The sequence below is a fragment of the Solanum lycopersicum genome, chromosome 1, assembly GCF_036512215.1.
Source record: "Solanum lycopersicum chromosome 1, SLM_r2.1".
Taxonomy (NCBI): Eukaryota; Viridiplantae; Streptophyta; class Magnoliopsida; order Solanales; family Solanaceae; genus Solanum; species Solanum lycopersicum.
The window spans coordinates 76,995,425-77,005,942 of NC_090800.1; the positions used below are offsets into that span (position 1 = coordinate 76,995,425).

A 10,518-nucleotide genomic window follows, 5' to 3' on the forward strand; every position below is an offset into this window, starting at 1 on the left:
TAAAAATTGTTCGTCATGTTTCCACTTCAGCTAATTACAAGACACAATTTAGATAAGTTTGACTTAGATGCTACTTGTGGAATTTTCAACCGATTTTAGATACATAAGATTCTAATGGTTGTTAAGGAAATTACATCATAATTATTTACATTAATTAAATTATCAAATGTATGATGTACAAGGTTTGGTGTTATTCAATAAGTATAACATAATATAATATAAAATGATTAAGAAAAAAAAACAGACAGTAGATCTAGTCTAACTGAATGCTCCATTAAAATTCGTGTCAAGATCCCATTTGCTACCAAAACCAAAAAAATAAATGAGTGGTGAAAAAAATTAGGCAAGGGAAGTGTTCTTATCTTACAAAATTTCATATGGCGTATCAACTAACGGCTAGAACTAAAGATTTTTTTTTTTTATCGTGAATCACATAAAAAATTTTGCGATATAGGATATGATTTTAATTTATTTTACTAAATCAATTTATTGAAAAAAATATATAGTGGAAAGAGAATTTTCACTAGAATAGGGGGATAGTTTCTAAATTTTTTCTTTATATATTGTAGTGTTACTATTTTTTTCTTATCAGTTAAATTAAAACATTAGTAAAAATAATATTGAACATTTTTTACAGGAAAGTAAGATATTTTTTGTAGTGAGTAGTGACTTTTACATCAAGCACAAGAAAGACATAAAGGTGGTCACCCATCTCAAAATTTTGTATACCAAAAATCCCTCCCCACTCTCTCTAATACTAAAACTAAGAAAAATTATAAATATACTTCGACCTATCGTAAATGGTATATAAATATCTTTTTTGTCATACTTTTACGATATTGATGCCCTTGCCATTTAAAAACTAGAGCATATATACTCTTCACTCTAACATACGACTAAATAGGGAAACATGGTACCATCTTATTCGTCAGTCCGATATTTAATAAATATCGGATTCGTGAATAAGAATATGACCCATGTATGTCCATTAATTTTATGGGATATATATGCTCTAGTTTTTTAACAACAGAGATATCAATATCCAAAAAATATAACGAAATATATCTGCATACCATTTATAATAGTTTGAATGTATATTTATCCTATTTCCCAAAGTAAAAAGAAAATATTAGGAAGACTTCTATAAATTTTTGAAAAATTTGTAGTACTTAATTAAACTGGAAAAGGAAAATATCAAATGGAATCAAAGTAAATAGATCATGAACATGTATGATATCGTTAATTTATCTTTCTTTTACTTTAAAATGACGTATTCTTTCATTTAATATTCGCAATATATATATAGTTTAGAGTCTTAATAAAGGGATTAATTTCTCCATCAACTTAATCACCATATAAATATAAATAAATAAGGTAAACTCCTTCACGATCCAATTATCAAATGGGTTTCTTTTTTACAATTCTAAGAACTTGAAGTTTAGTGTAAATAAACTGACATTATAATAATTTAAAAAAAGTAAACATAAAGAGGTCCACGTCAAGTTCTGTTTTTGGTCGGTGACAAGTGTCAGTTGCATACATATTTAATTATTAGTACTATATTTGTATAAAGGTCTTGACCATATAATAATTCACCGGCCAGTTGGATAAATATTAGTAAAACCTCAAAAAGTTAAAATCCTACGTACAACGCACCCAAAGCTAACACTAAAAAAAAGGTCTCCTCTCCTATACTTATTTTAAGAAAAATGATACGTACAAAATTTGATACATCTTATTTTAAATAAATCTTAACTTTGATATGGCTTTAAATTATCTTATTGAAGGTGAAAAGGTAAATTTTTAAAATAAAACAAAAATGCAACACTTAAGTTGAAACAGGTGGAATATCTATTATCAAAAATGTGAGGGGACCAGATGAATTAAATCACTATATACTCTTCGCTAGAAATATTGTGTTCGAGCTTAAAAAAAGAGATAGAGAATATCTTCCTTATTAAGAAACGAGTCAAAATATATGAAACGAATTTAAACTAATTGAGATAATGAGTTCATAAATCTAATGCTTAAAGAAAAATGAAAAAGTTATTTAGTATCTAGTCAAATATAGGAAAAAAGACAACAACACATGAGATTTAGACCTTTATAAAAGCCATAGTAAGTCTACTCCAAACCAAACAAGTCTCATTCTAAGAAAATCAAACTCTTATTCCCACACTTTGAAGCAAATTAAAGTTGCAAAAAAAATGGCAGATAATTACTCATCATCACAGCCACCTTCAATACATTTATGTTTCTTCTTTCTTGTTCTTTTCATGTTTATAAGTGTTACATGGTACATCAACTATGAGTCTATCTTTGAAGGCATTATGGATCAATTCAAGTTTCTTCTCATGTTGTCTCCATTAGTACTACTTTTAATTGTTCACTTACTTTCCCACTTTGAAAAATCTCTCATGTTCAATATTCCTTTGCCTGAACAAGACTCATTTCATAGAGCTGGTGGTACTCCTTGGGGAGTTGGATTTCTCCTTGTGCTTCTACTTTTCATGATTTCTTATCACTCTGATCTTCGCGAACGATGGTTTCCTCTTTTAAGTTGAAAAAAGAATATGTTATGAACAGTTACATGTAATTATCTTTTAATTCCAATATCGACAAGAGCCCTAGTGTATTTATTGTAACTGAGATGTTTAATTAGTGTTCTTCAATATTGAAAAGTTTGTTTTGTTTTTCATGTTGTGGTTATTACTTAATAATTATAGGGTTATGAATGTGTAAATAATCGTCATTTCTGGTCAACAGTATTTATTGGTTGAACATTTTGGCAGCTATATTCCATTTCAAGTACAAAACTGGCCACGAGAATTATTCACTTTTTTTGGGAATAATTATTCAGTTTGATTATAAAATTTAATTTGGAGTTGGATTTCAAATACGGAAAACTGTTCCAAACATGTTTTCCAACTATCTTCTCTCATTTCCCAAAAAAAAAAAATATAACCAAACACAACTTTAACTTTATAATTTTCAAATAAGGTAGATAATTTATGGTCAAAACGCCTATGCAGTTGTGTTTTTAGGTTCAGTTGAAGTGCAAAATTGTTGGGAAAAGGTCTAAAAGAAGAGTCAGAATTGCTGCAACTTAAACTTGGCCATCACAGTGCCATAGCCATAACTCATAAATCATACTTGGAGCTTTCACCAGAGAAGATTACGTCGCTTTAGGCTCTTCTAATTACAGAACCATTCACATGTCCTATATGTTGATGTAAAAATAATGATATTGGCCACAGATTTCGAATGCAGAAACTTGGTATCAATAAACAAAATCAATATTTCAAATGCAATCGTTAATACTTGAAACAGCAACTTTGGTTTCATTACCCATCAACAAACCAGGTGAGCTTTCATGCACATGATTGATACTATAAAAGAACCAAGTTTCCAGAACTATGGTGAAATCAACATTTTCATCCTCTGATCAAGCTTTTCTCAAGAAATAACTACATATTGAGATTAACTAGACAAGACATCATTAGCAGTATAGTTAGTATTTTTTTTCTTTTTCCAGAAAGAAGGAACTTTATCAAATCTAACCATCTAAGGGCTCCATCAGAATTGTTCTGCTGTCAACAGCACAAATGCAGAAGACTCATGTTTATTGTAATTGAACCATACGAGAAAAGAGTCCAAGGGATTATTGACAACCACATTGATAACAGGCAAAAGCCTTAGATTAATTACAGCCTATGAAACTCGGGATAATGAGCTCTCCACGTGAAATACTTTGCTTAGTCACATGGCACAGAGTTCAAACATGTGACCTAAGTCCCTTTCCCACTTGAACAAGACACCTCCGTAGTCCGTACTACCGGACCTTAACCCCCAAAAGATGGAAAATGCAAAAAGATAAAGACATCCAAAAGAGAAAAGCATAGTATCTTGATAAGGCGGGAGACATCACAAGTCAGTCCAGAAAGGAAAAGCTACATGCAAGATAGAACGGTTCAATAATCCCTTTGTCTAATATTTATGAATTATGGGCAAACGACAGGAATTGAACCAGCATATAGTGGATTCACAATCCACCCAATCCAAGTTCGATTATTTTAACACTAGCCTACCAGAATATGCATAGTTTAGAAACCCCACAGGAAATTTGCTCGAGATACTAATCGTTATCAGTTATGACAGACGGTGGAATCGCCTACTGAGACCAATCTCAAAGCATGAAGCAATACTCATAACTTCACTGAATAAACAAATTAATTCAAAAGGAAAATGTGTAGGAGGAACCATAGACTTTTAATGTACATTTTATCGCCGTTTTCCTCTTTACTAGAATGCACCCGTACAAAAAAGGATTAATAGACTTGGAACAAGTTTATCACCAGGATAACAGAGAAAAGATTTCTGATGCATCTGCATCCACCTCAATCCTAGGAAGGAAAGCTGTTTTCACTATTTGTATATTTGAGTGCAGTGTTGATGTAAACAAGGGAGATAATTAATATTATTAAACACATGACACAATTTTGAGACAAGAAATATCAGATAAGCTTATACAAAATAAAATTTCCATCCAACAGCTCTCCAGGTAAAAAAGACTGTCACTGAATCAAAAAATTGAAAAAAGCACACAAAACTAACCAATGAGGCAGCTCCCCGTAGAGTTCATTAAGTACAAACATGCACAGAGCTCTTATTGAACAGGAAAAATCTCTCCATATGATAATATTATCCATCTATATTTGACAACAAACGTCACTAATAAAAGCTGACCTCCACATCAGAATATAATATCATCATCTTTCTGTGAAGCATGGGACAGTAAGTTATGGGCTGAACCAAGCGAAATACCTCTCTTCAAAGAAAATTCTTCAGCAGACTTCTCCGCTGCATATAGCCTAGCAGCGGCCATCTGTTTCTCTACCTCCCTCTTCTTGTAACCTTGTATTTTCTTCAAACGGAAGAAGTCTTCCCTTTCCAGTTCATCAAGTTCCCCCTTGATGTAAAGAACTGTGTTCTCCAACCGAGGCTTCACAACATTCTCCAAGGCATTGACCCTCCGATTTGTTGTCTTGATTGCTTCATCGAGAGTCAAGAATGATGTTTGCAGTGACGCAAGCTCAACAAGTAATTCAATAGATTTCACGTAAGCAGCACGGCAGGCTTGTACCTGTTGCCCACCTCTAGCTAATCCAGTCAGGTCATTCTTGGTCTCTCCTTCAGAAAAGTGCTCAAACTTGGGGAGCTTCACCCCAGCAATATTTTCCTGCCGTGATCGAACTTTCAGAGTAGCAGTCTGGACATTTTCAAGGACAACGTGCTTGATGTTCTCACCAGCAGCATATTTGGCCTCTGTCAGAGCAAATGAGGAATTTTTCATGACATCTCCCATCGATTCCTTTGTTGATACTATTTTCTTTAAAATCTGACGGAACTGCACAGTCAAAGCATCACTTTTCTTTTTTAGCAAAGCATGGCCTCTTGTTGCTCCAACAAGGCGAGCTTTAATAACTCCAAGCATCGTAACTGTTGGGACGACAACCAAACGGTTGGTTTGCCCTGACATTTTTCCAAGCTACTTAGCTGAAAAGAAGAAGTGATGTTATAATTTACATCGAAAAAAATATCACTTTGATATAGGACACAAAATTGTAAATGAGAGTGTAATTGAACATCAAAATGACCCTATCAGTTGGGTTTTTCATTTTCTTATAGACAAAGTAGTCCTTTTTTTTACCTATATTCGATGTCAGCAATAACAACATGCGCAGTATAGTCCCACAAGTGGGGTGTGGGGATGACAGAGTGTACACAGACCTTACCCCTACCAGGCTCCGGCAGGTAGAGAGGTTGTTTCGATAGACCCTCGGCTCAAAGAAAGCAATAAAGATCACAGCTTTAACCAATGAGAAAACAGTTCTGTTCACAGAAAAACCAAAAATTCCAAAACACCCAATTTCAACAACAAATAATAAAATTAAGCATAAACGACAACCTAGCAATTTCCAAGATATGAAAACAACATCAAGAATAACAAGAAGCAGCAACCCACTACAGTAGACAACCAAAACTCAGTAAAACTCTACATGCCAAAATGAACAAAACAACATTGAAACAACCCCCAAATCACATAACATTCACAGCTTGAAGAACACCTGCGGAAAAATATAGAACAAGGCGGCTTTGGTGGTGTGATTAGGTTGATTTTTTTTCTGGTCAGTTACAGAATCAGAACACGGCCAAAACTAAGTAAACTCAACATCCAAGATGAAAAAAACAACATTAAAACAACACACAAATCACATAAGTTCACAACATTGAAGAATATCTGCTGAAAAATATATCCGATGTCATTAAAAAAAAATTCATCGAAATAATTTTCATGGATAACCAAAACATCAGATGTATGTCCTAATGATGATCAAAAATCCCAGAATAGAAAAAATACTAATTATCCATAATGCTAATATCTATACTTTCACACACTCACCCAATCTAACATTTTAAGGCATACTGATTGATATGTATTCAAGAAGCACTCTGGATAAGTTATGACACTTAAAAGTGCAAATGATTATAAGTTGAATCCATTTCATTCATTGTCGTCTTGTCAACCTCCCCTCGGTTACTGAACTCCACCCGAAATTTTCTTGAATCTCAACAAAAGAGTCTTCGAGAAAAATTCATAGAATTAGAGGAACTCCTCTTTTTGGACGAATGATCAAGAGTACCCAGAAACACATCTCGAAGAGTTTGGGAAAGGAATCCATATAGAAATGATCCAACTCATCAAGATACAAAATGAGAATCATATCCATACGATTTTGCACTTCATGACAAATACCATCTCTTCTATTATTCTAAGCGGGTATTCAAATTTGGGCGGTGAAAAGCTTATTATTCTTAACTCTTGGGCTCAATAATGTAGCTAGAGTGAATCGTCACTTGTGCTACGGTCTAATATAAGTGTCAAAGAGCAATTATATTGCAACGGTTACATTACGTGCCCCCTGAGGCTATTGATTTGCATCATCAGAACAACTCATATCTCTTTTTACTTTTAGCCGAAGTCTTTAGTTATGATTACAGGAAGGGAATTTGTGAATGACTTCATATTCTGACTTCTCATTCCATCTGGCAAAGCTCAAAATTCATTGTATTGTGAGACTCAGTTTATGGAATGGCAAAAGCTCAGATACACCTTTATTTAAAAAAAATTATCAGGAAGGTAGATTAGTAAATCAGCACAAATTCAAAGCAATCACCATACTGGAAGAAGTAACAAGATCAAACATTATTTTTTAATTGAATCTACTAATTTGCATCAGCTTGTGCACTATGTTCTATAAGGGGATATATACCAGTGACTACTTACAGCGTCACTATATTCTAGATGAGGATTTTAACAGAATCATTGATGATTGATTGGTACGAGAAACTGCTCAGGTAATTATTCTTCCCAATGAAAAGCCTTTCGGATGAATGTTGCCTTTTTCTTGAATGTTTCTTTCGTCAAAGGAAAATTAGAAAATGAATTACTTATATTATGAGCAGAAGAACCTAATTAAATGCAACATCACAAGGTTGTATTGAACTTTAAAAATGAAACAACAGAGTTGTATAAGACTTCTTTACACAATCGAATACCAGGAAACTTGGAAGGCAAATTCTCATTGTCACTTTAATTTCCTGTCCTTTTAAACCATTAGGTTCCAGATATTCCAACCAGTTTGGAACCTTAGATTATGCTAAGCGACCATCTTGAAAACTACATAAAAAGCCGACTCCGCTGACAATACCAAGGCAGTGAAAGCTCTCCATTGGGATATGAGTCTAGAAATAAAATATTAAACACTACTTTATTGAGGTTGATGGGTAATAATATGATGGTCAATTGCTTTCTCTGGGACAAATACTTAATTATTCTCTTCCCTCAGTCATCTAAGGCCTGGGAATTAATCAGATGAAAGAGTGACAACAGGCCCCTATGGGCTTTGTTATTGGATCTTCCCATCGGTCTGAAAAGGTTTGTTATTGTTGTGTTTCTTCACCCAAAAAATCCTCCAGCTGTAGCTTAGTTTAGATCGCTATACAAAAATCTCTAAATCCGTTAAGGTAATATCTTCTTATGCTTGATGAAAATAAAGACATTAAGTCACTTTTGCAAGATCATCTTCAAATTTCTTCAAATGGAACTACCTTATTATGTTTACTGCAGCTTTCAGGAGCTTTCACGTATCTCTACCTTCTTGTATTTTCCTACAGGTTAAACTTGTTATGAATTTATTACAAGATTCTGGTCTTTTTAAGGAGAATGTATGGAATTGATTAAGATGTTTAACATCCGTGTTTATGAATGGCCAGCTATTCCCTGTTGAAGCTTCTTCTAATTCACCAATCAGAGTGACATCTTTTGTTGGCTGTGCTAGCAGATCATTTTAGAAGCACCCATCCATGTTTACTGGAGAAAATGGCATTTGATCTTCTGTTTAAAGCATTAATCTTATTCTAAGAACAGATAAGACCATTTCAAGCTCTTTCTGCAGCTTATTCACAATATTCAAAATTTGTAAATATCCAACCAGAATGCAGTAAGAATCTTAGCCATTTATAGAAAAACGATCAATGTTCACCCTATACAGAATCATATTCTTCAACCGTGGTCACAATATTGTTCTTATTAGACCTTAGTGATACACTTATCATAAGTTCTTATTATCACTTACCATCTTATTTAGGTATATACACTATGACTATTAGATAGATGACAGCTCGTCTCGAGGTTAATTTCATCTCCTAAAGCGTCAACATTTTCAAGTATTTTTTCCGGGTTACTTTGTGGTTCAGCACAATCACCAATTTTAAAGCACCCCAAAAGTGCCAAATTTTCATATATTTAACACTTCATCTTCTTGTGTTTGATTGTAGTATAGACTTAAGTTTACGTTAGTTCTATCTTCTACCCCTGCCACAACCTGTAACTCCAGACCAAGAGACGAAGATGATCCAGCACAAGAAGTAACCAATCAAAACTCGGGCTAACGATAAAAAATAATTATGCGAAGAGAAGAGGATCCACAATAACCAACGCAGATCTCAAGCAATTGAAACTAAATCCACAATTCATCAAAAATCATTAGAAGGGGATCCATAAACTTAATAATTGCATTTAATAAACTGAATCTCACAACACAACGAAAAATTTCATGATCTAATTCCGTTTTAAGAATACCCCAAATGGCAGATCATAATAAATAAGAATGCGTATATAACTTGTAAAAATCACAAATAAGTACAGCAAATTGAAATTGCGGAATGTTGATAACCAATTCGGAATTCACTTACATGTAGATTTCGCCGGAGAAGAAAGAGATCACCGGAGCTTCAAACAAACTCAGCAGAAAAAGAGAATTGGGTCAACTACGCCAAGAACAACACTTTCAGATCCAAATTCGGACTGCCTATTACTATACCTTTATTTTATCATTGACATAAAGACAAAAAAGAAAAAATAAATAAATAAAAGGCAAAAAAAATTCTTAATTATTATATTTTCGTAAGTTTATACTTGAAAAAATTTCTTAAACTATTAATGTATAGAAGAATAAATATTAATTTATATTTAATTTTTTAACTTTAAATTTTTTTATTTTTCTTGAATAACATTTTTCTTATAGTACAAAAAAGTATTATAAAATATCCAAAATAAAGAATTTTAAATATTTTAGTAAATCTTAATACAAATATTTATCTTTTTAAGTTTCCTATTCAATTAATCACAGTATAAAATCAAATTACAGACAAAATAATTACATACCAAAAAAAAAAAGGAAATATAAGTAAACAAATATTTATATTTTAAATTGTTTTTTTTATACTGAAAAGTAGAACGAAGTTGGGCAGCTCTTTTCATTGAAGTATGTATGTCATTGATCATTGAATACATAATAATAATCTTTTGAGAAGAAGAATTTTTTTAATGATAGTATTTCTTAGGACTTTAATTATTTGTTAATTTTTTATTTGTTTATTTTAACGAATTAATAAAAGATAATTTTTTTATTTATTATATTCTCAATTTATTATTTTGAAAAAGATAGATTTTTTTTAAAAAAATAAATTTTTAATTCATACATTTCATAATTAATAAAGATAAAATGGTAAACTCACAATGTCGTTATTTTTTTAATAGGTGTACCAATTAGAATTGAACGATTAATTAGGAATATATTGAGTATATTTTAAAAAATAAAGGAGGGAGTTAATAATCTGGATAAACACTCAACAATAAAGTAGAATAGTTAATCAATTGAGATATTTAAGATTCTTAAAGAAAATTAATGTTGAATGTAAAAATAGAAAAAATAACTATCTTTTCTTAAGTTGATAAAAGTAATAAATAAAAATAATATATATGTTTTTAAAATAATGGACGAATAAAATTAAACGAAAGAGTTAATAAGTTAATTTCGACAATGAATAAGAATCGAGAAGAACTTATTCATAAATTGTATTCGCCGAATGTGTTTTATGTCTTTCTCTCAA

General features: G+C 32.0%; 2 protein-coding genes across 3 annotated transcripts in view; both read right to left on the bottom strand.

Annotated features, from left to right (window-relative positions):
* Positions 1-4,497: 4,497 nt before the first annotated feature.
* LOC138339708 (V-type proton ATPase subunit D-like) lies at positions 4,498-5,539 on the bottom strand. The gene has a single exon (XM_069291635.1). It carries the CDS (start codon positions 5,537-5,539, stop codon positions 4,754-4,756), a length of 786 nt encoding a protein of 261 aa, XP_069147736.1. The 3' UTR covers positions 4,498-4,753.
* LOC138339704 (uncharacterized) overlaps positions 4,498-10,518 on the bottom strand; it is a 14,155-nt gene continuing 8,134 nt past the window's right edge. The window contains exons 13-15 of one of the 2 annotated variants that reach the window (XM_069291624.1): positions 9,319-9,446; positions 5,711-5,892; positions 4,498-5,556 (exon numbers count right to left, since the gene is read on the bottom strand). In XM_069291624.1, coding sequence (XP_069147725.1) covers positions 9,394-9,446 — 53 coding nt within the window. In that variant the 3' untranslated portion in view covers positions 4,498-5,556; positions 5,711-5,892; positions 9,319-9,393. The remainder of the gene's footprint in view (positions 5,557-5,710; positions 5,893-9,318; positions 9,447-10,518) is intronic. The other variant, XM_069291621.1, reaches the window with a different exon arrangement.

What these genes read in the sequence shown, in the direction of transcription:
- LOC138339708 (XM_069291635.1), bottom strand. Translation starts at nt 5,539, where the DNA reads ATGTCAGGGCAAACCAACCGTTTGGTTGTCGTCCCAACAGTTACGATG.